This window comes from Solea solea, chromosome 15 (genome assembly GCF_958295425.1).
Source record: "Solea solea chromosome 15, fSolSol10.1, whole genome shotgun sequence".
Taxonomy (NCBI): domain Eukaryota; kingdom Metazoa; phylum Chordata; class Actinopteri; order Pleuronectiformes; family Soleidae; genus Solea; species Solea solea.
The window spans coordinates 3,337,583-3,363,688 of NC_081148.1; the positions used below are offsets into that span (position 1 = coordinate 3,337,583).

General features: G+C 41.2%; 1 protein-coding gene across 1 annotated transcript in view; it reads left to right on the forward strand.

Annotated features, from left to right (window-relative positions):
- Window positions 1-2,823: 2,823 nt before the first annotated feature.
- LOC131474137 (heterogeneous nuclear ribonucleoprotein L-like) overlaps window positions 2,824-26,106 on the forward strand; it is a 31,793-nt gene continuing 8,510 nt past the window's right edge. Inside the window, exons 1-7 of the mRNA XM_058651877.1 lie at window positions 2,824-3,192; window positions 11,040-11,158; window positions 13,487-13,596; window positions 15,664-15,791; window positions 16,378-16,463; window positions 16,548-16,644; window positions 18,034-18,106. Coding sequence (XP_058507860.1) covers window positions 2,944-3,192; window positions 11,040-11,158; window positions 13,487-13,596; window positions 15,664-15,791; window positions 16,378-16,463; window positions 16,548-16,644; window positions 18,034-18,106 — 862 coding nt within the window. The 5' untranslated portion in view covers window positions 2,824-2,943. The remainder of the gene's footprint in view (window positions 3,193-11,039; window positions 11,159-13,486; window positions 13,597-15,663; window positions 15,792-16,377; window positions 16,464-16,547; window positions 16,645-18,033; window positions 18,107-26,106) is intronic.

Sequence of the window (26,106 nt, forward strand, 5' to 3'; positions counted from 1 at the left end):
ACGCTCGATGTTCCCTCGCTGCTTCATAGTGTTGCAATCATGTTCTGTTAAAGGGCCACTTCACCCAAATATATACAGTTTTTTACTCATTTCCAGAGATAAATGTGTCAAAGTCACGTCCTTTAAAGAAAATAAAACCCCTACACTGCCCTATATATATATATACTGTACATGTATATATATACAGTATATATATATATATATGTATATATATATACATATACATATACTGTATATATATGTATATATATATATATATATGTATATAAACACAAACACAGCAGCATCATAATTAAAATCAGGACTGCCATATATATATATATATATATATATATAAACACAAACACAGCAGCATCATAATTAAAATCAGGAAAAGGTATCTGATCCAAATCCTGAGATGTCCTTCCACTGAACTACAGAAGAACTTCTCACTGATACTGAAACTCCTGTGATTCGAAGTGGTAAAACACATTTCAACATTTCATTAGTCAACTGCTATTTCAAAGTGTTGTAACACTCTGGACAACGATCCTCAGCATAAAGACTGAACTGGAATCAACCAGATGTGTGAATCCAGTCTGTGGCTGCTATAACCGCAGCTGACCTCTAGATGTCACTGCCAGGGTCTATGTTTGAGGCTTTGAAGCTTTTTTCGTACTATCAGGAAGAATCTTGAAAAACTCAAAAAAGGCTTCATCTCTAGCAGGAAGGATGTCACTCTTTCTTGTTGTTGTCGTCGTATTCTGGCTGAATATGTAGAAACATGGACACAAACGCTCATTCTTTGGCTACAAATGCCAGACTTGTTTTTATTCTAAAGCAATTATACCTTCTTAAATGAAATTAAACCTACAGCAAATTGAATTTCTATCGTGAGCGGTGTCCGGTTGATCCAGTGTGAACCAGGCCTCACAGTGAGGTGCATCACAGAAAACCACAGACACAATTCACAGTCCTTTCAAACCTCTGGAGACAAAACTATCAAGAGAGGTAGTTCAACGACGTGGGCGGTGTCAACTGCTGTGACGTCATTTTATATACTACACACACACACACACACACACACACACACACACTAGTGCTTGACCAGTAGTTAAAGCAACTATATTCAGTGCTACTGAATCATTAGAATCAGTTCATTAAAATTAATTCAAGGGTCTCAGTTTCCTGTGTGTGTGTGTGTGTGTGTAAGTTAACACTGCAAAAACAGCCCGACTTCAAATAAGCCAAATATTATAACATATAATAATACTAGTAAGACTAATGTGTGTGTTTTGAAAGCATCATTTCAACTGTCTCGTCTTTCACCATGCTGCCTGAAAGCTGATCTGAATCACAGCATCAGTGTGGAAACACAAGACAAAGAGGAAGATGATGTGTCTCTGCTGCGGTGTAAAAAAGGAAGTGACAGAAAAATGGCCGAGCTTCATTACAGTATTTCTGTTAGTGACTTCACTGCTGTTTCTATGCTGGCTGTGTCCAAAGACTGAAAGACAGATGATATCTGTATCGTCCTCTGCCTCTCTCTCTCGTGTGGGGTCCCTCAGGGCTCAGTTTTAGGCCCTCCTCTCTTCTCAGTCTATCTGCTCTTTCTTGGCATTATACCCAGGAGTGTAAAGACACTTGTGTCCACACTGACACACACACAGCTGCACGTTTCAGACTGATTTATATTATGATGAGCTGATTAGAAACAGCTCAGGTTGCATTCATGTCATGTTTTAGTTGATGAAGTTCTGTTGGTGTCACAGTTCATTCAGCAGCTTCTCACCTGTGATCACAGCTGCTCCTGTAATCAGCCCTCCCTACATACTCCAGCTCCTCCCTCTCTCCCTCCTCCTCTGCCAGATTGTTCTAATCCCTTGTGCGAGACTCTCCAGCGGTTATTTTTCCGGACTGACGCTGCCTGAACCCTGGATCTCACGACCTTAGGTGGACTAACATACCTGGATAATGTGATTCATAGTCTGATTACGCCAGCATGTATACGCTTAGTCAGACTGGAGGTGAACTTGCTGTTCTGCACATGAACCAAAATGTCTTTCTTTGACCCAGAAGAAGAAAACTGCAATAAATAAACTGCAGTACTGTTGCCAGCAACCACAAGAGCCATGTTCCATCCAATGTGTTTGTACATCAGCACGATCCATCTCACCGTTCACTCTTTGTTTCTCTGTGACGTAAAGGTCAACAGGAAACTGAGTCAATGCACACTAGCTTATAGAGAGATACAGCCTGCCACCTGCAGAGGCAGAGGCAGACGTACTCGGCCAATAAATCAATGTGTACTTGGACTCTGCAGGTTGTCTGATTGCCTGTCTTAGTCAGACTATGGCCTTAGCTTGATTAAACTGTAAACATACTGAGAGTCTCTAGCAAGTCCCTGAGTCCTGGATCCTGGCATCTGTTTTAGCGGAGGTAAAGGCCTCCTCTGTTGATCCAGGATCCGAACCTGCGACCTTTCTGCTCTGAGGCAGCAATGGTCTTGTGGTGATTTGTATAAAACCTGGAGGCAGACCTCATAAAGAGCTGAGATATTTGTAAAGTGTGTATTTTCCTGATGCACTGCAATGTGGAGTGAGGCTCCTCCGCTTTCTTTCCTGCAGCCCACCTTTTCCCTCTGTGCTCCTCTGCTCCTCTCTCCTCCTCCTCCTCCTCCCTCCTCCCCCTCTCTGCGCACTCCTCTCTACAGTGCGTGCAAAAAGCTGCTGACGCATCCACAGCAGCCAATCACCTGCCGTGTCTCCAAGGTAAAGTGGAGAGAGTGAGCAATGAGAGGAGAGCGAGGGGCGGGACCATGGGCGGGACCAGTCCACTCACACCTCCACTCAGTGGAAATCAGCGACACAGACACAGAGACAGAGAGACACTGCGACACCGCTGCTGACTGACATGAACACATCCGTCTGAGACGCTGCCCACGCGTGAACCGCAGCTCACAGCATGTCGACGCCAGAGGGAGGCGGCAGTCAGCGGGATGAAGGGGAGTACGGAAGGGCGGCAAAGCGGCTGAAAACTGAGGAGCGGGAGGAGGGGGAAGAGGAGCTGGAGGAGCTGGAGGAGGGGGAGGAGGGCGAGGAGGGCGAGGATTCGGACTCCTGCTCGCTGCACGGTAACGGAGAGTCAGCGGCGGACAGCCGGGCCCGGTGGAGCAGCAGCAGCAGCAGCAGCCAGTTTGGAGCAGGACGGAGGGTAAGGAGCGCAAACACTGTGACGTAATGATGATGATGATGGTGGTGGTGGTGATGATGATGATGGACTCAAACATCACTGAGGCCGCTGTCACTCACTCACTCATCCACTCATCCACTGACCGCCAACCATTCTGTACCTGTCTCTATGACGGTGAACACATGCATGTCCCCACAACATGACAATTACATGATCACACGCGCACACACACACACGCACGTGCAGGTCCGCACAGCTATTCTCATCAGGACTCTGATTTGACTTCCATTCATTTGGACAAAGCGTTAGTGATGGTCTGCACGAGAGGACTCTACTGGTCCTGACAAGGTCAGTGTTTATAACACACACACACACACACACACACACACACACACTATCGCATGATGTATGGTTTAAATATTTGAACAGGATAATGAGTCATAATCAGTCATTAACAGTAAATAAATAATCGTTTAAAATAAATATAAATATATTCTATTTAATATTGTACAGATGTGATTGAGTTCACTTTCTGCAGCAGTAACTGCCATACACACTACATACACTGTGTGATTATATATAATATATGTATATATATATATGTAATAAATGGTCGATGAACACACCAAAGTGTGTTGTTGCTGTTTTGAAGATTCTATTCTAATGTCACTATTCTACACATAGACATATGTTATGTCATTGATTTCCTGCAGCTAGTTAAAGTAGGGTTCACGTGCACGATGAGCTAATGAGAGCAGCTTATGAGATGCATTCAAAGACCATGATAAACTGTGATCACTCATTAAGTCCACTAACTAAAAATGCTTGCTGCTGCTGCCACCTTGTGGTAATGGATGCACCACACATTAGTCATTGGAGTAGAAAGAATGCTCTTTTTTTATTGATAAAACATTTGTTATGCATCAAGATATTTTTAATAATATGAATGGTCGCAGTAAATGATCGACTTCTTTATAATCAAGCAAATAATCACGGCCATCCCTAATATTTGGCACGTGTTGTGCACCACTAACGCCTCTGGGGCTACTTGTGGGGTGATGACCTTCTTACTACCTACACATGACTTCATAAAAGTTAGCGCGTAATAAAACGTTGAGGCTCTGTTTTGTAAGAGTTTGTTATTTGAGTTGTTACTCAGCTAATTGTTCATTAAGAGCTATTTGTTTAAAAAGTGAGTAAAGCTCAAAATCTTTGTGATAGCTTTTACTTCCATACACACAAATGCATGGGGAACACTGCACATTACATTATATTCTACTCCAGATCAAAACGTGAAGAGAAAACAATCACATTTGTTATTTCTTTACAGAAAGTGGACGAAAAGGAATATTAGGCTGTTAGTGCCTGTGTGTGTTTTCTGTCCTGCTTGTTTTGAGGTTTGTGTGTGTTTCTGCTTCTGTGTGTGTTTTTGTTTTCTTTGTGTTTTTGAATCTGCAGAGTTTTTGAATCAGCAGCTCGTTTCTCCTCCTGCGTGTGTTTTTGAATCTGCAGAGTTTTTGAATCTGCAGCTCGATTCTCCTCCTGCGTGTGTTTTTGAATCTGCAGAGTTTTTGAATCTGCAGCTCGTTTCTCCTCCTGCGTGTGTTTTTGAATCTGCAGAGTTTTTGAATCTGCAGCTCGTTTCTCCTCCTGCGTGTGTTTTTGAATCTGCATAGTTTTTGAATCTGCAGCTCGTTTCTCCTCCTGTGTGTGTTTTTGAATCTGCAGAGTTTTTGAGTCTGCAGCTCGATTCTCCTCCTGCATGTGTTTTTGAATCTGCAGAGTTTTTGAATCTGCAGCTCGATCTCCTCCTGCGTGTGTTTTTGAATCTGCAGAGTTTTTGAATCTGCAGCTCGATTCTCCTCCTGCGTTTGTTTTTGAATCTGCAGAGTTTTGAATCTGCAGCTCGATTCTCCTCCTCATGTGTTTTTGAATCTGCATAGTTTTTGAATCTGCAGCTCGATTCTCCTCCTGCGTGTGTTTTTGAATCTGCAGAGTTTTTGAATCTGCAGCTCGATTCTCCTCCTGCTTGTGTTTTTGAATCTGCAGCTCGATTCTCCTCCTGCTTGTGGTTTTGACTGCAGAGTTTTTGAATCTGCAGCTCGATTCTCCTCCTGCGTTTTTTTTGAATCTGCAGAGTTTTTGTATCTGCAGGTTGTTTCTCCTCCCGCGTGTGTTTTTGAATCTGCAGAGTTTTTGTATCTGCAGCTCGAATCTCCTCCCGCGTGTGTTTTTGAATCTGCAGAGTTCTTAATCTGCAGCTCGAATCTCCTCCTGCGTGTGTTTTTGAATCTGCAGAGTTTTTGTATCTGCAGCTCGTTTCTCCTCCCGCGTGTGTTTTTGAATCTGCAGAGTTTTTGTATCTGCAGCTCGAATCTCCTCCCGCGTGTGTTTTTGTATCTGCAGAGTTTTTGAATCTGCAGCTCGAATCTCGTCCTGCGTGTGTTTTTGAATCTGCAGAGTTTTTGAATCTGCAGCTCGATTCTCCTCCTGCGTGTGTTTTGGGTCGTTGCAGTGTGTTTCCCTCTGTCGGCCACCGTAGAAATGTATAACAGCATGTAGAGCATTTAGATAAGGGCCACCTGTTTGACACCTGTTTTTTCACAGATGAATGATGATGAATGAATGATGAATGAATGAATGATCTCACTAATTGAGCTCCATTATTTTGAACACGCCCCTTTCAACTAATGACAGAATCAGCAGCATGCATGTCGTGACTGTTGGGTCTGTTGGTTTTCTATGACTCTACTTACACCTACTAGTAAATTATTTGCCATGTAGAAATATATTATTTACCAATAACAGTAACAGTAACTGCTTAGTGATGTTGAACGTAACTGTATATACTAATAAAGCCCTCCCCCCCAAAAACAAAACAACAAAACAAAAACATAAAATAATCTTTGTTTCATGGAAATTGCTCTTATTCTTTGCCTTAAAGTACGTTGTCCATGCTGCTGCTCTTCTCTTCTGTGTTAAATGCAGAAGTGACATCAGTTCTTTGCTTATGAGAAGTGTTTTTGCCACTTTGTCCTTGTTTTTGGAACATTACAGTGTGAGTTGGCTGTAGATTTACCGTTTTCTACACTGGCAGATTGTTCTTGGTTACATCTACGTTCTTCTGATGCACATGGAGACGTCCTGTGCTTTGCTACACGCACATATCTCACACACTCTAGTTTTCTTGTCTACGACGCAATGTTGCCATGGTTACTATGAGTTGGCAGCAGCTTCAGGTTAGCGGGTGGAGCTATCATGTAGTCGTGCTACAATGGCTACAACAACAACACTGTTTCTTCGTGGTTAAATCCTCGACTCCACCTTTGCTTTCAAAGTTCAAGATCGTTGTTTTGATCAATATTTCATTCACAATTGAGATTGTGACACGCTAATTAGTACTGTGGTTAATATGTGCTGATCTAAAAGTCAGAGTTAGGGGTAGAGAAATAATAATAATAATAATAATAATAATGATCATTTTTTTTATTTTACGATATTAGTTTATTTCCAGCATTTAAATGAATAATGATCCAGACCAGTGGCTCCTATTTTGTAAGGATATGGGTTTTAAATTTGTTAGTTTTAAAAATTTTAAAAAACCATACACACATTTTAAAAAGTTACTTGAAGCAATTATACACAGCTTTGTGACATATTGGAAAAGTAGAGGAGAGGTCAAAGGAAGTGATCAGAACCATGGACAGCACTTGGTCAGCGCGCTGACAGGTGAAAACCAGAGGAGCTGTTCAGTGTCACTGTGGTGCTGAAATAACTTCACAGCAGACGTATGAAGTCTATCGAGCGTGATGAGACTGAAGCAAACAAAACAAGCAGCACCATCCAAATCTGATCCCATCTCACAGTCTGCATAAAGCACATCAGAGCTAATTGTGCTAATTACACAGATCGCTCCACATGCAACTCTTATTTATTATTAGTATTTGGCTGGAATAAACCTTTAGAACTAAGTGGTTAGCTAAAGGTGTTTACTTGATAATGCACTTCCAGAAATGCACTTAGAAACTGCAAACCCTTTTGATTTGATAATTCATGAATTCATTATTGCTTTTTATATAAATGTATATGTATATATATATATAATTTATTTTGTATGAACTTTTTAGTTTTCTTTGTTTTCTCTGTTTCTTTCTTTAAAAAAAAATGTTTTTAGTTTATCTTAATGATCTTACATTACAGTATAGTACGTAAGAAATTTAATTTAAAATGTTATTGTGCTATCGTTCTCCTCTGCTCTCTGTATAGCATGTGGACTTCCGATACAGACACGTGCACACATACAGACACGTGCGCACACACAGGTGAGCACACTCCCACCTGTGGACAGAGAGCGTGACGTCAACCCCCTGATAGACAGAAATATCTGCTCCCGGGGCGGTGAGGGCGGTGAGGGGGGTGAGGGTGGTGAGGGTGGCAGCACTCGCTCTCCTGCTCCAGGTCCAAGTACAAACACACACATACTCACATTCGCTGCTACTTTTCTCACTCTCTCTCGCTCGACCACTTGCACGCACACACACGCACACACACACACACACACACACACACACACACACTCAGCTGCATCCGTTAAGCACACACACATACACACACATTCACCTGCACATGTCTCTCACTGGAGGACTATAGTGCTGTATACCATGAAACCATAGATCATTTGAAAAATACCGTGATATAACTAACTATAGAAACATGCATGTATGCATAAATGAATGGATAAAGAAACACATGAATACATGATTCCTTTACGTGTCTGTGACGATGTCCTTCCGTCTCTCACTCATCAGCTACAATGTGCTGGCGTTTGCTTCTCTCACATTTTTTTACCTGACTCCAATGATTTTGGAGCACGTTTGGCTGTTTTTATCCTTAAAGGACTGAACCAGCAAGTACAAGAAACATTTAGTAAAAATTGACTTAAACAGTGTAAGAGTTCAGCTTCTTCAGCAGCTAAATTCTTTGCTGGGCTCAATATTAAAATCAAAGTTTAGCTTAATAGTGTGTAGATGACTGTGTGTTTATGTTAGTGATGTTTTATGATGGACAATGATTATAAATGTCATAAATGCAGGTATCTGTGTGCTCAGTGTATCATGCACACTCAGCTCAGCAGACTGAGGGACGTAGTGACGCGTTACAGCCCCCAAACTAACGTATACCAAATATTCAAAAATGACCAGCGTGTCCTACTTAACGATTGCTTATAGGCTTCTGACATTCGGTCAGGTTGGTCCACTGTGGACATATAGATACGAATTAAAATAAATATCTGTGTGTATTTATCTCACAAGTTAACACAATGCGGTTTTTAAATGAAGGTTTTTATTATTAAAGGAGGGAAAAAAAATCTAAACCTATGGCCCTGTGTGAAAAAGTGTTTGCCCCCTAAACCTAATAACTGGTTCAGCCGTCGTTTTGCAGCAACAACTGCATCAAGCGTTTGCGATAACTATAACTTGCAATGAGTCTTTTACAAATGCTGTGGAGGAATTTTGGCCCACTCATCTTTGCATCTTTTAAGGTCATGCCACCTCATCTCAGTAGGATTCAGGTCAGGACTTTGACGAGGCCACTCCAAAGTCTTCACTTTGTTTTGTTTTTTCTCTGCAAAAATGTCATTATGTCTTCATAATGACAATAAAAACTTCTTGATTCTTTTTGATTCTTGATTCAGAAGTGGTTTTGGTCTTGGAACTCTGCCATGCAGGCCATTTCTGCCCAGTCTCTTTCTTATGGTGGAGTCATGAACACTGAGTGAGGCCTGCAGTTCTTCAGATGTTGTTCTGGGTTCTTTTGTGACCTCTTAGATGAGTCGTCGCTGCACTATTGGGGTAATTCTTGTCGGCTGGCCACTCATGGGAAGGTCGCCCACTGTTCCATGTTTTCTGCATTTGTGAATAATGGCCCTCACCGGGGTTCTCTGGAGTCCCAAAGCTTTAGAAAGGTCTTTGTAACCTTTTCCAGACCGATAGATGTCAATCACTTTGTTTCTCATTTGTTCCTGAATTGCTTTAGATCGCTGCATGATGTCCTCCTGTTTTGGGATCTTTTGGCCGACTTCACTTTGTCTGACAGGTTCTATTTAAGTGGTCTCTTGATTCAATAGGTCTGGCAGTAATCAGGCCCGGGTGTGGCAAGTACAATTTACCAAAAAATGTGAATAACCTCAGTGACCAGATGATTTTACGAGGGGGGCAATTACTTTTTCACATGGGGCCATGTAGGTTTGGATAGTTTTTTCCCCATAATAAATAAAATCATTACTTAAAAACTGCATTTTGTGTTAACTTGTGTTGTCTTTGTCTAATATTTAAATTTGTTTGAAAATGATGACAAACATGCTAAAAAATAAGAAATCAGGAAGGGGGCAAACACTTTTGCACACAACTGTATATATGTATATATGTGTGTGTAATTATATATATCTGTGATAAACACTGTTGTCCTACAGTGTGTTGAAAGTTTGGCTGTCCATGTGTTGGTGTGACAGACACACAGAGAGGAAGTATTTTAGGTGTTTTGAAAAAATAAAGAATGTTCTGTTAACTGTAGCAGTGGGAAACACAGGGAAGTGTAAATAATACTTTCTTTTCCTGTTCCCCACACGTCACATTATAATCAAGCGTAATTTGATGAGTCCTGGGTACATTCTCACTGTTGTGATGAGGTAACCTGACACGGATGTTATTCCACAGCTCGTCTCGTGATTTACACGTGGAAATGTACCAAAAAACTCGGTTCAGTTTTGGGAAGAATAATTCAAATGTACCCGGTGATAACTGTACATGTGGGTCCTTCTTTTGTGAGTGCCAAGAGGAAAGGAATTGGGCTTGTAACAGGAGGGTTGTGGGTTCAAATCCCAGGGCAGGTCAAGGGGTCAGGAGACAATACCGTTAACCATCTGTACAGGGACCCCCAGAGCAAATCCTACTTCCTGTTATATATGAAATAGTTTACATTACATGTCATTTAGCAGACACTTTTATACAAAGCGACTTACAAGGGAATTGAGTACTACCTGAGTTGAACTTGCGACCATGAAGTCTTTTGGGCACAGGGCATCGGTCTTAACCCCTGAGCCACTCCACCCCCAGGAGTGGCTCCTGGGCCAGACCAGAGAAACAACAACAGTACGAACAGGTCAAGGTAAATGTAAAATGATAGATGAACTCCCTTTTTCCTCTTTACTAAATCACATCACTCCATGGATAATGGACAGAACTCAGTGAATGTGTGTGAGCAGACAGCAGAGGGTCAGCAGAGAACACTGTGAGTCCCGTGGCCTGTTTTCCCTCTTCAAACTCTCAAATGAGCAACTTGCCTCTAAAAATAGACCTGAAGGAATGTCAATGTGAACGAGAAGGACAAAGAGAGGGAAGGTGGGAGAAGGGATGGATAATAGCACAAGAGAAAAGATGCTAGAAAAGATGAACAGCCAGTGCACAAACACCTGTGTAATATCACAGAGTCATTACTCTGTGCTGTTGCTCTGTGTGGATGGATGAATGAATGAATTTAATGAAATTATGAAATAATAAAGGCAGAATAACCTGGTTTTATTTATCAGCCGTTACTTATGTCACCCACTCGGGCTGCTTCTGTGCGCGTGAGTCACGTCTGTTGTCCAAGGGGTTGTGTGTTGATGGTTAGGTTTAGGGCTATGATTTGAATTGTGGTTAGGTTCAGGTTAGGGTTAGTCATTAACTGGTTATGGTTAACACTCGGGATAACACTTTGTTCAGACTGACAAAATGTGTAGAAATAAAATGTCACACTGCGTGTGTACAATGGAGTGTGTGTGTGTGATGTTGGGCATATGTATGAATACAATTGTGTGTGTGTTACAGGATAATGGTGAGGACTCTCATCGCATCTCTCCCAGTCCTGTGGTCCACGTCAGGGGTCTGTGTGAGGCCGTGGTGGAGGCAGACCTGATCGATGCTCTCGAGAAGTTTGGAGCCATATGGTGAGACAACAAACACCTTGTTGTGTGTGTGTGTTAGGTGGGGCTCGATACCGGTACCAATACCGACACCATCACTTTGATACCGGTTCCTGAACGATACTTTTTTGATACCAGTTTTATATCAGTTCTAAAAAGTAAGGTGCATAAAACATTATGGTACAAATCCTGAGTTTTTATTTTTACACTCAATGCAGTTAAAAAAAACAACAAATTATTTTCAGTGCAAAAAGAAGAAGAAGTGATTTGAAGCAATTATACACATCTTTGTGACATATTGGAAATGTAGAGCAAAAACAAGAACAAGTGAGTTTCTATCATGTACAGGACTGGACCCACATGCAGACCGGTGGTAAGAAAAGTCTTTATTTTAACAGTTCACAAAAGCAGAAAAAAACAAAATAAGAGGGAATTTCACAATAAAATAACAGAACATGACACTTACAGAGGTTTCTTAGCAGTTCTTACCTAAAATCAACATGTCTTATCATCTCCATGTTTGACATTAGAACACAGAACATAACAATAACATGGTTTTATTATTATAACTCAAAACCATCATCTAGGCTGAGATAACCTCGGCTTAACTGGTCAACAATAGCAACAGCTGACTCACCTCCACCATGGAGCCTGCATCGTGCAGTATTTGTATTAATGTTGTTAAAATGGAGCTGCACTTTGGACCTCGGTGGCATTTTTAGTCCCTTTGTCATGAGTCACATTACAGCCAATCACCGGCAGCATTATCAGATCTTCATCACGTGATTAACTCCTTAGTTACCGAAGAAAAAAAACATATTTCAATACCGGGTACTATCGGAGCATTTCAGTTGTTAGGGCTGTCAAATTCTATATTTTCTTGAATTTGCATGTTCAGACAGAGGCTGCTTCTCATAAGCATCTATTTAATGAGTCCCCTTCCATCCTATGCTGTATGTGATGAACACTAATGCTCGCAGCATTGTTAATAAAGTCATGAAAACTACGACGTTTGAGGCGGGAATTTATTCAAAGGAATTATGGATCGCGATAAAACTAATGTGTGTGTGTTATTGATTTTTCTTACCATTCATTCTGTGATATTAACAAACAGGCAGTATATAAGTGCGCATGATTATGCATCCACTGTAGAGAGAAATATTTTTCTCTCACTCCAAAACACCAGTTCTCACGGTTCTTTTTTGAAAGTTTTGCCTTTGAGAATTCCTTCATTACTTAAATCCTCAGGTCTATACTCAACTCAGTTCCAGGTCTTCAGCATGAAGCTGCAGTGGTCTTGGTCTTGTAAACAGTTCTAATGAATCCTTGTTGAAAAGAAAAAAAAAGAATGGATTCAGGGAAGTGAAACAGGAAGAGTGAAACGTTTAGTCCGAAACAGGAACAGGACGTGTTTGAATATTATGCAACAGATTTGAAACTGTCTCTAAATGAGATCTCCATTCTTAGGCAGAGCAGATGCACCTGAGACGCAGGTGTCATGTAAACTCTTGTATCCATCAGCTCCAAGATTGAAAGCATGTGTCGTTCTCTCATTGCCAGGACAGCGAACAGTTACTCAGTTACAAAATGGTAACTGGTCGGTGTTTATATCGCACTTTTCTAGTCTCAATAAACAGATTTTTCTTCCTCATTCTCCGCATGTTTACTCAGACTCATGTTGTCCGATTGCCTTGTGCTCTGGTTTTAGCTCGGCCCTTAGACTGTGCATGTAAACACACTGACTCTTAATTAAACTAAACTCAGAAGTCTATGTGTGTCAGTATTTGTATAACGGTGAAGACAAACATGTGAACAGAAGTGAATGTTAATGCTAAAGTGTTGTTTCAGCAGCTTTGGTGTACAGATACTTACACATCCTGAATAATTGAAGGAAATATATTGTGATACTGCAGTTTCCACTCTAAACGAATCCTCCATTATTAACACTGCCTGCGTTTTGCAGTATTCATTAACTCCCTCTTCTGACACACACACACACACACACACACACACATTGCCACACATTGAATATCTAGCATAATAGTGTTTGTCGATAGCATCGAGCTGCAGACCGATCACTGAGGAGCAGCTGTGTTTAAATTCGGTTACTTCCATTTTGAGTGACTGGCTTCATGGAGCAGTCGTCCTTTACCTTGAGATAGTAATGCCTCTTGAAAGTGGGAGGTGGCTACACCCTTCACCAAGTGTAGAGGACTAAGAATTCACAACATTTCATTTAAATGTACCTGATATAAAATCATGACATACAGGGCTTTGGCTGAGTTTCAGATCTGATGACATGGTGACATCTGGTGAATGAGCTGCTTTCCTGTGTTTGTGTGTCGTCCTCAGTTACGTGATGATGATGCCGTTCAAGCGTCAGGCTCTGGTGGAGTTCTCTGCGGTGGAGAGCGCTGACCGCTGTGTGTCCTGCGGAGCCAAGGAGCCTGTTTACATCGCAGGTTTGACTCTTAATACTGCACTCACACAGTGATTGTTTGGGTTTTCTGAAGCTAACCGACACAAAATCAGCAATGGCATCCAGACCAGAACCCCAGTGAAAACATGGCTGACAATAGACCCTTTCATTGTACACAAACATTCCAAGCCTAGCGAGAATGCGCGCGCAGTTTGGGGTCAGAAAACGTCACAACAGGTAAGCTAATAGCATGTATGTCCACGGTCCTCCACCAAATCCTTCTGAATATGTTCTTTCGTTGTCGATTAAGGGCCGCTAACAATACCTAAATGAATGAGTACTAGCCGACAGCAATAGTCTGCCTGAGCCAGCTTCCATAAAAGATTGTGTAGATGATATTAGCAAGTGGTCAGATATTCACTCTTAGCTTATAGATAAAGCTAGTCCGTACACGCGGGAAAGTCTACGCACATACAAGTCTTACGAGGAACGTTTTTAGCACACCGTGTTTACTTACTTACTTTAGCCGGCCGCCAGCTAACTACAAGCTAGCTACGTCCAAGACCACAACCTAACTTTATGCAGCATAGGTTTCATATACATATGTGCATTGACACACACGTTTCTGTGAAATCCAGGCTTTTCATGGTAATCTAACACAAAGAGCTGATAAATGATAACTTACATGAAATGAAGTGAGTGCTACAAACACGAGCCTCTTTGACTGCAGTAGCATCACCACAGTCTTCTCTTTTTAATGCTTGGAGCCACAGACCAGGTCTATTTTTCTCAAAGGGATTCTGAAGAACTTGCTGGTTCTATTTTCACAGCCAACTACAATACAAGGAGGCATCTTATGTGTTGGACTGTTGTACAAGTTAATGGTACGAGTGTGTTTTCTGACCCCTAACTGCGCGCGCACATTTCTGTGACGTAGCTCTCTAAAGGGTCTGTGGGAGCAACAGGAAAAAAAGCCATTGATGCTCAGCTAATAAAATCGTTACTTGCTTATATGTGTGCTATTTTAAGAATGTATTCCATGGTTTATGCCACTGTTAGACAGCTTTTTTCAGCAGGTAACAGAAGTTTGTGTCACTCTCCTGCATCAAAATCTTTGATTTGTTTTATTGTTGCTCGCAGTGGTTCAACAACTCCTTCTCTCGCCTCCATCAGTGAGTTCAAATGTGTTGTTTTGTGACTTTTGGGTTTGAAATCTTAATCTTAATCTTAATTAACCTCAGTGAAACACATTCACCAAACTTACTTATGTGAGGCAGCAGTAGACCAGCGCATCCTGTGTCTCTGTGAGCTTAAAACGTTAAATGTTTTCCATGGACTTTGGTGTGGGAGAGTAAATGGTTTGTAAACTTCAGTTTACTGTTTTAAAGGCTGTTCAACCATTAGATAAGGTGGTGAACATACTCTAGCATACTCTAGATAACCTTAAAACACTTGTCCATTATACAGGTCTAGCACTACTCAGTTTGGTTTCAGACATGGATTGAGTCTTGGGCTGGTTGTCATAGCACACCTGCACCAAATTGCTGTGACGTTGTTTTCTACGTGACACAAACACACAAAGTAGTGACGGGGAAAGCAGCTATTGTCAGAGTACTGAACTACACCAGACTCCTCTCATAAAGATTGAGATTTTAGAATTGTTCTTGCTAAATGTTGGAGATCTCCACATGTTTGGGGATTTTCGGCATTGTTCGGTTTGATTCTGTGTCTGAAGTTGTGCTTGTGACTCTTCCAGTGACGATTTTCTTGTCTGTCGACGTCATACTTGGTATTGGCTCAGCTCGCTTGGAACCTTGCCAGAGCAGGTACTTAAAAAAGCAGCAGGTAGCAGATACTACTCCTAATGGACGAGTCAGGCCGAGCCGAGCTAGACCTGTAGAATGGAAAAGAACCATAGAAGGTCTGCTAGTCTGCTTCTCTGACCTTCAATATCTAGCAAAAACTCCCTGAAGAGAGAGAATACAACCCCACTAAACCATACATGTGGTGCAGTATGGTTGATTAGGTGTACAACAACAACAATAATAGTACTAATAATAATAATACTGACAAGTCACAAGTCTTCATATGTGTTCTATCCAATCATCAGGCCAACAGGCATACTTTAATTATTCCACTTCCAAGAGAATCACCAGGCCAACCAATGCTGACAACCCCAACAGTGGCAACAAGGTCCTCCTGCTCTCCATCCAGAATCCTCTCTACCCTATTACCACGGTAACTGTGCATGCACACACACACACACACACAGGTTTACTGCAGAGGGTCATTAAAACCTTTCAAAATGCTAGAGCATCGTCCACTTTGTCTCTCGATGGTTGTAAGTGGAGAGTGTGTGAGGATTAGTGTGCTAACATGCAGGAAGTCCATTTTCAGTGCTCGGTCGGAGCAATTGTGTCCTTCCTGCAGGACATGATTGACAGGAAAAGGCTTTTTCTTCTCTCAAGGTTTATTTGGCCACCATTTTGCCTGCCATGTTGGTTTTGAGGGTAAACCCGTGAAAAAGTTGTATCGTGACATCCCTACAAGGGGCCGCATCCCATAGTGAGACATCTTCACTCATGCTACTCAGAGAACCGTGGTTACGAGAGTAACCTAAACATTTCTTTGCATTGTCACTGATGTCATTAATTTAGTGAATGTTGACATTCACTAAGTTGTAATAATAAAAAACTGAAAGTTTCTTATAATACAGAAGTCCTAAATATGTGTCTCACCACTGGAGGAGTGAGACCTGTGCAGGTTATAAAACTTTTACATAGTAGAGAAATAAATATGTGTTTTTTTCCCCACTGTTGTGCAGGATGTTCTGTACACAGTGTGTAATCCCATCGGCAGCGTGCTGAGGATTGTCATCTTCAAACGCAATGGAATCCAGGCCATGGTGGAATATCCTTACCGACTATGGAAGTTTGCACATTTACAGTATGTGATGAAATGGGTCTGTGTTTGCGTCCTTAACGATTTCCCCAGGTTTGAGTCAGTGCAGTGTGCTCAGAAGGCCAAAGCTGCACTGAATGGAGCCGACATTTACGCTGGCTGTTGTACACTCAAGATTGAATATGCGAGGGTAAGAGATGCAGAACTTGACAGCACTCACAATGCTGTAAGGAAATGGTGTAAATATAAAATCCATCCATTTTCTACCACTTTATTCTCCACACGAGGGTCGCAGCGGTGCTGTGGCAATCTCAGCTGACAGAGGGTGATAGACAGGGTACATGGCAGGGCCACAGACACAAACAACCATCCACTCTCACACCTACGGTCAATTTAGAGAGCCCAGGTTACCTAATTCCCATATTGCATGTTTTTGGATTGTGGGAGGAACTGGAGAAAACCCCACACACACACACAGGGAGAACATGCAGAAAGGCCCTCGTTCCAACAACAATCCAGTGTGCTAACCACTAAACCAACCGTGTGGCCCTATAAAGTAACCCCATTTATCCAACTCATTACTCATTGTATTTGAATCACTTGATTTATGAATGAGACGGACAAGAGGTTGAGATGACTTCAATGACACGGCCCGACACAGCGAGCTCAAACGCTCTAGATACAGACGATAAGCAAACTATGTACACTAACAGGTCCGACAGTAACGGGACCGCTCGTCCTCAGGAAAATCCCCCAAATGTTCTATTACTCTCCTTAACCCTCTTCAGTTTTTGTGACAGCCTAGCTCGTAGCATGTCCACCTCAGGTATGTTATGTCATCAGGAACCCACAGTGTGTCGGTTCAATTGTGCAAGCATAGTAACCATAGTTACTATTGTGACAATAGTTACAAGATGAGCTACTGGTTCATGGTTTCTATATGAAAAGGTTGAAATCAGTATGTAATTCATTGATTTATTGATGGAGTCTGACCAAACTGAATATAAAGCACACATCCATCACACACACGACTTCTGGAAAAGCATTATAAAATGCATTTCTACCAATACCTTTTCATTACCAATGATTGGTATGTTACATTACATTACATGTCATTTAGCAGACGCTTTTATCCAAAGCGACTTACAATGGAATCAAGTACAATAAGCCAGGGGTGGAATCGAACTTGCGACCATGATGTCTTTGGTACACAAGGTAGGGTCTTAACCACTGAGCCACTCCACCCCATGATGTGCACACATATCAATAAAATATACGTAAATACATATGTATATATATATATATATATATATATATATATATATATATATATATATATATATATATATATATATATATATATATATATATATATATATATATATATATATATATATATATATATATATGTATGTTAAAAATAAGCTTTTTTCATTTGAACATGTATGAACATGATGAGGCAAACCGGAATCAGACTGTCATTTTACAATGTCTTCATTAAACACAGTAGAAGAGTTAGTTTTTTACAGTGTGCTGTAGTCGGATAATCAGCAGCTTTCTGTGATCTTTGTGTCGACAGCCAACACGTCTGAATGTGATTAAGAATGACAACGAGAGCTGGGACTACACTAAACCATATTTGGCCAGACGAGGTAAGACACAAACCATCTTATTATTTCATTTTCCGGACCGAGTCAGACCTTCACCTCTGGACTGGTGGAATGATCATACTTTCTTATAATAAAGAAGACCTTGTGAAGGTAGGCTTCTGTTTTCAGTCTAAATTCTCTGTAGTGGTTCATTTCACTCCACTACAGCCTTTCTTTGGTCCAAAAGAGGAAATGATCCTTAGTTTACACAGTCCTGTGGAAAACTGTGTCCAGATCTCCAGTCATTATGGCTGAGTCTCTGACTGTGGATTAAGAGTAGTCATACAAATGTTGGACCATAGACCTCCATCACACCAAGACTCCTCTGCCTCCTGCCTCTTCATCTCCAATCTAAACACCCTCACACCAGCAATCACCGGCCTCTCACAAGCCTGCATCTCCGCTCAGAGAGAGAGAGAGAGAAACATTGAGGGAGAGAGAGAACACACAGAAAGAGGGATGGACATCAGGCTGACCATGCACAGCAACTTTCTTTCATCTTCACCTTCTGCAACCCAACACAAAGAAAGAGAGAGAGAGAGGGACACAACTCCTGCTGACCACCATGCAGCTGCTGCTTCAACATGCCCAGGAGACCTCATCCTCATCCTCACCTCTGTCTGCAGGACTCCTTGTTTCCCTCCGCTGCAGCCTGTGCTTTCATCTCCTCCTCTGGAGAAGTCGTTTAGCATGAGCTGATGATTGTGATGAGGGTGTACTGAAACACAAGTCTCATTAGATCGTCTGTGGCACAGAACACTCACTTTAAACTGGTGTATTTCTCATTAGTGCTTGAAATACAGAAGGAACACAAATATAATGACGTGTCACAGTGAAATGACTCATTCATAGCTAATCCTCAGTTTCCTCATAAGTTTGAGGAAGACCATGAACCTCGTCTGTCGGACACAGATTAACAAACTGGTGTGAGGAGGAATTTGGCGACAATCTTCATCAACACAAATGTGCGATGGCTTGAGTTCTCGTGACTGCAGTGGATGTACGAGCACGATGGAACTTGCGTTTTTATTCAGGCACGCGTATTAATATCAAATAAATAAATAATAAAGCCACACCACATGAGACGTTCTGCTCAGGTGCAATTCTACGTCTGTCAAATATATACATACAAGCTTTTCTGGACCCAAATCAAAAAAGATTTTTCATTTGTCCTCATGAATTAATCACAATATAGACCTGTACACAAAGAAGATTCCTGATACATGTCACACGCAGACTGACAGAGTTAGAGTAAGAGTTATCAGGAGGAGAAAAGATGATGCGTACAAAACACTACACCACACTGTAACTGTGTGTCATTATAAAGCATCTGACATTAGTTCTGCCTCTCTCATCACCACACTGTCCCCTCATCACAGCCATAATACACCAACTGCAAAGATAATGGAATAGTCCAAAGAAACGTTAGAACAATGGAATCTTCTTTTCATGTAATAACAGTAAAAAACGAGTGGATCTTTGTAATCTGAATCCTCTGATTCACACACACAGTCTGTACCATGCTGCTGCAGGACAGAACAGGGATTCACAGTCTCTATCAGAGCTGACGTGATCATTTATTCACTGGTCATAGATCACCTGACCATCTGCAGGTCTTTCCACATGCGACAGCTGTTAGATACTTTATTTGGCTCACACTCATTTTACCGCTGTTTGATATATTGAATCATATTTTAATGCAATGGCTCAGTTTTGATTCTCGTTGGTTTTCTCTGGACAACAAACAAACACATGCAGGTTTGCACTGCTATTCGTCTGATGACACTGCATTCATTCATTTGGACAAACTAAACTAGAAAGCATTATCACTAACTTTACCTGGAACCGGTTCTGCCTCATTAGGGTCAGGTTTTAGTCTCTGTGAGGGCTGCTGGTCCTGACAAGGTCAGTGTTTATGAATCAAACCAGTTGTTTTAGAAACATGGCACCATTTTATTCGCAGTTTAATGACATATCCTCCCTTATATAAGGAAATATGCACATGGATCAGGACTCATCCACAGATACTCATCGGTAAAAAGATCAGATTTGGATCTGGGTCCAAAAAAGCTGCTTGAGACATCCCAAGTAGAGAGTGTTGAAGGATTTGAAGGTCAAACATGTGTCCTGTCATATGAGCAGTAGCAGTCTTTGTTATCTTTGCACAGCCCTGTGGACATTGAACTACTACAAATGTGTGTCTCTTCTGAAGATTCATTTCTGTGTGCTGAGATTCACGTTGGGATCAGTTCATACGGATTTCAATTATTTCAGGAGACAAAATGAATTTGAATTTGAGTTTTTCTGACGCTCAATCAGTTATTTTATTGATTAGGAAAACGTCGTATTGCTTCCTCGTAATAAAATAACAGTCCATTAGATTACGTGGGGTTTGAAGTCTAAAAACATGGACACTGTCTCCTTTTCTCTACATATTGAAGTTAATATTAGGAACATTCCACCGTGGCAGAGATGAGTTACACTTTGATAAAGTAACCAAACTTCTGCACATTGATAAATACGAGGCTCTTCGTGTTCTAGTCTGTTCCACGTAATGACTGTCTGTTGTACAGAAATAATAGATTGATGAATGACATTGAACAATTAGAATGGAGTATTAAACTAAGCCGTGTAATAAGTCATGTTGATGAACGTGTTAAGTGCAGTGGAGTAGCTGTCGTCCCTCAAACACTGGTCAATACTGAAGCTACTTTTTCACCAACAGAACACATCACACACGTGTCAGAATAAGATCCTTCGTCCAAACACTGACACAAGTCAACACTGAACTACCAGCAAAGAAATCACTGTTTTATTATAGAATCATTTTGTACTTAACTGAGTGTACTAAATGATTGTCTGTGGTAATGTTAAGCTTTTATTCTGAAGAAACTAATCGTGTTTTAATCGTGACTAATGGACTCATCAAAAAATAATCAAGAGATTAGTTGACTACTAAAATAATTGTTACTTGCAGTCCTAATTTGAACCTTATATGTATGTATGTATACATATATATATATATATATATATATATATATATATATATATATACATACATACATATATGTATATGTATATGTATGTATATATATATATATATACATATACATAAATATATATATATATATATAGAGAGAGATATAGCACATTTTGAAAATGGTGACATGTTGTCGTATATCAAAATCTTTCATGAAATGATTGATAACAATGTGAAATGGTCCCAACCTTGTTGCTAGTCAGTGTAAAATACTGTTGAAATAAATGATATAAGTTTTAATGGAGGCTTATTGAAATGACAAAGGCAGAAATCCAAATGACACAAAATGACCACAACCACACACTGATCAGCCAGTTTCTTTGTCTTTCACTGGGTGTTGGGAAGCACACCTGTGAAATGAGTAGAACAAAGACTTTGTTGTGTTTGGATGGAGCTTTGTGATTCTGTCGTGTGCCTGAATCCATGTGCTGTTGTTGTGCCTCCTTGCATTTATTCTGTTTCTCCCTAAAGCTCAGCTCTGCCATTTGTTTGTGCTTATTTGTTGGAATCCTTTTCACGTGCTAATAAGAAATCAATATATGATGTTTTCATAGTTGTTCAGACTGGATCAGACTGTTGTACAGACCGGCTTTGATGGTAGCATGGATGTGAGGGGGCAGGGAGATCAAAGTGACTGTTTTGCTGTTGTTTTTCTTCCATGTAGTCACTGAAGAGTCCACAGGTAAAGCTGGTCCCTGGGGGTGAGTTGTTGTTGTTGTTGTTGCTAAGCGATTGCCTGATGCTCTGAGAGTAAACACCTTCATGGTCTTGGAGGAAACTCCAGCTGGTAATGAATCAAAGCTCCGTGGGGGATGAACTGAGAGGGACTTGCGTTAATGAAAGTCAGGACTGTTTTTAGCCACAGTAATTGGAAATGTTGTCGTTAAATGCATGTCAGTCAAACTACAACACTTAATAATCATTATACGGTCAACATATGTATTTGTAGAAAAGTTTGGAACAAACTGAAAGAGGGGACAAAAGGCCTTTTTCACGGTTGGAAAGATGAATGTCTATTAAAACTGGGTCGTCTATGTAGTAGAAATGTAAAATAATATTTGAAGCAAGTGCCATCTTGGCCGAGAAAGGCAGAAAAATGTAATTTTGGCTGGTGACAGCATTTCATGTACATGTGAGTTTTTGTAAGATACTTTACTCTAAAGTTCTCCTGGTGGCTGTGTCAATGAAGTGAATAGGTGTAAATATGTATATGCTGTTTGAATGGGTGTGAAGGGGCGAGTGTTCAGTTGTGTTATTTACACTGAATTGTAAGTACAGGTCATTTGCCATGGCAAACTACTGGTAAATACAGAAGTGCTGTGTGAATATATGAGCATGGCTAATTTTAGGAGGTGTGACCAACGGATGTACTGTAAAATGCATCCATACACAATTGATAGACCTACGGCCAGGATGATGTACGCAGAGCGACGGAAAACATGCTAGGGGTGATGGCTATTTGGTAATGGTGTCTAATGACTTGGCCGCCATGTTGGATGTATAGCGTGTTAAGCCTGCCCTCCATCACACCAGGGTTTGTTTTTATTTTGGAGAGTTTGGAGTTGTCAAGCATGTCAGCATGTGTGAATGTGATGCAACATGCTTCGAGTGCTCCTTAAAACAATGAAAACCAAAAAGTCTGCGTCATTTCAGTGTGCCTCCAGTATACAGTAGTTTACAGTTAGTATGTATGTAATGCATTCATGTTTTGTGGATAAGACGATGTGTGTGTAGCTGTGTTTGACAGACACTGATATTGGTTATATCTTAATCTTTATGATGATAATGTAATGCAGGTTGATGTTCTTTCGTGCTGTGGGAGAAACAGAAAGCTTGATGCCTCTCAGGTACTGTCTCTTTGATATCTTTGTTTATATGAGCTCTGTATCATCTGCCTCTCTTAATAAAACCACCAAAGGTATTTTTTTTTCTTTTTCACACACCTGCATCATCATTTTTAAAAAAAACTGTTCAAAAATTGAAAGTTTTGTTTTCCTCTAGAAGCATTACCAATAAGTGTGGTTATTAGAACTTGATATTGTTTGAAATGAACTGTTGTTTGTACTTGTTTTGTCAGATCTGATTTTCCTACCTCACACTCCTGGAGCATAATTTTTATGAATTATTTTTGATTTGCACACACACTAGTCCATGATAGTGAATTTGAACTCTGTGTTTAACCTTTAATCCTCTTTACACACCAGCCGGGTGCAGGAGCAGTTGCCAGCACTTATCTGCACCTACGAGCAATGGTGGTGGTTGGATACCTCGCTCAGGAGCATCCCAGCTCTTGACCTGTCCCAGTATTTCTACCGGCGACTCTCCCGTTATGAGTCCATTTCTCTTCCACTCTGACATGGGTTGCCCCAAATATAACTCCTGTGGGACTCAAACCCACAACCTCAGTGCCTAGTAGTCCAATGTGATATCTGTAAAAACTATTCAAGCTGTTGCCGCATCATCCTTCCCTGCTCCTCCATATCCCTCTATACTTGGATCATTTTAAAAAAATGGATAAGAGTTTATCCATGGCCTCTAATTTTGGGATGTTATTTGTGGCATGCCATAGTGGCTCAGATCCCAGCTGTTCCATGAAAACAATCCTATTGGGCTCTGCCAGGATTGTATTGTGTTCTGTTTGGTGCAGCTGGGTCTTGAGAACATCCACTATGATAGCCTCTAAATTGGCTCTATTCTGTTGGCTTAATCTACTCAAGGAGGCTTGTAGCCTAATATGAAACCTCAGACCATGTGAGACCTCAATACTGTTTGTACTCTGGGACAAGAGGTTCTCAGTTGGGGTCATCAGGGGTCTTGCTCACGTGTAAGCTGCTTTCACACCTGCTCTAGTTTCCAAGGACTGCTGACAGTAAATCATGATAAGGAGTCAGTGTGGTTGCTGACTGGTTGCTGAGCAGGAGTCAGACGTCAGGGTGACCATTTCAAAGTCTAGTTTCAGCTCGAGTCTTCCATTAAGCAGCAGCAGAGTTGAGTAATTGGGCAGTTAAGGCTCTGTGGCAATGAGTAGCTTGAAAATCTAAGGCTGGGGCTTGTGCTGATAGATGGGAAGCTGGACCTCAGGCATGGGCTGCTTCTGGTTTCCTGGGACTGACCCTTAGGTAGGCATCTGGGAAGCTGAAGCAGAGCCTTAAACTGGCTTCAGAAACACCGGACCTTGGAGGGACTGCTTGGAACCTGGGGCTGAAGATTGGTCACCTGTGCCTTCCAGTGGCAATGATGATAGCCATGATGTCCTCGTCTTCTCGTAGAGCCTCTACAAGAAAAAGTATCTTCAAGTTCCTCTGAAAGAAGACTGTACAGCATCCTTCAGATCTGGGTCTAAAAGACTGACAGCCAATTCAAACAGGCTTGGAGAATATGGATCCAGTGTTAGTAATATTCAAAAGCAGTGGTTGATGTTTAACTAGCTGAAGGCTAGCTAAGCCAACAGGATGGTTAGCTGGTGGATAGCAGGCCTGTGGCTGAGACAGACCGTTTGAGAGGCAGACTAAAGACAGATTTGGATGCAGGTCTTGATTGGTGCCTCTTTTAATTAAAAGGCTGCCTTTATAGTGTTCTGCTTTAGTTTCAAGAATTTCAATCTGGTGAGCAATGTGTGATCTGAATCATGCAGAGCTGCACATCACAAGATAGATGTGACAAGCATAATTTCATACTGAGGATGTGAATAAAGGAACTGTCTAAGAGAAGTGGGAGCACAGGGAAGCAAAGACAGGAAGTAACACAACTACTGGAAACTGGGTTTAAAATAAATCAGGAAACACACACTTACTAAGTATAGGTCCAGATAAATACTGTAAAATACACAGCCAGACATGGTCAGACATGGTCTGGTTTAGGGACCATAGCAAATAATTAAAATAGCTTAAGGGAAATGCATCAAAATAAAGAACATGTTTAATAAATGAAAATAAATGAAAGTAATAGATCTAAAAAAAAAGGTTCTGGTAACTAAATAAATTGCAAATCAAAAGACTAAGCACATGAAGGTATCAGTAAGGCAAGGAGAGACACGTGGGTTTTATAGTAGTGATCAGCTGCCTCTGATGTTGTGTTGACCTCAACATCCACAGAGCAAAAATCTAACAGCATAAGTGAAGGATCACTAGCGTAATGTGGCCCAATCAATCCAGACCTCAGCAATTCCTTTGTCGTGCATGGCCATGGTGTTATGTAGTTGCCCCTGTCTATAGAGTTAAAACATGAGATAAATGGAATGGGCAACAAACTCCAAACACTCACTGAACCCTAGCACGGCCACTGTGTTCATGTGCCATCTTACACATACTTATGCCCTTACTTTTTCTATTTCACTTTCAATAACAAACCAAATTCCTATGATTTTACATTTCCAGCAATCTCACCACAGTGTTTCCTGTAACCACTCCCAGGCTTCTCACCCTCGCAGCTCTCAGCAACCTTGAAGCAGTGGGTCACCCACTGTAGTTCTCATCTCCTGGATAAAGGAGCCCAGATAAAGGGGGAGGGTTGTGTCAGGAAGGGCACCTGGAGTGAAAGCTTTGCCAAATCAATATGCGGATCACTGAAAATAACATTGCCATAACTAATTGGTCAAGGCCTAGGTTAACAACGACCGCAATTGGTATTGTCGACCAACAGGATGCCAGTGGAAACTATGCTGCTGTTGGCCGAACTCAAAGGAGGAGGAGAGGGGGAAGGTGTGTTAGGAGGTAACAGAAGAGGACACGAGGGATAGGATGAGGTGGAGGCAGATGACCTGCTGTGGAAGCTGAAAGGAGAAGAATAGGATTTTTTGACAAAGTATCTGCAATTGAATTTGATGTGATGGCCTGAAACCAAAAATGTTAATATCCGCCTCCAGCGGAGCAGAGTTGAACATATTCCATCTAATAAATTGATTTCCCGGTAGGGCTTGTATTCTGAAACAAGGACAGTAGTTTAATCAAATGGGGAAGTTGTA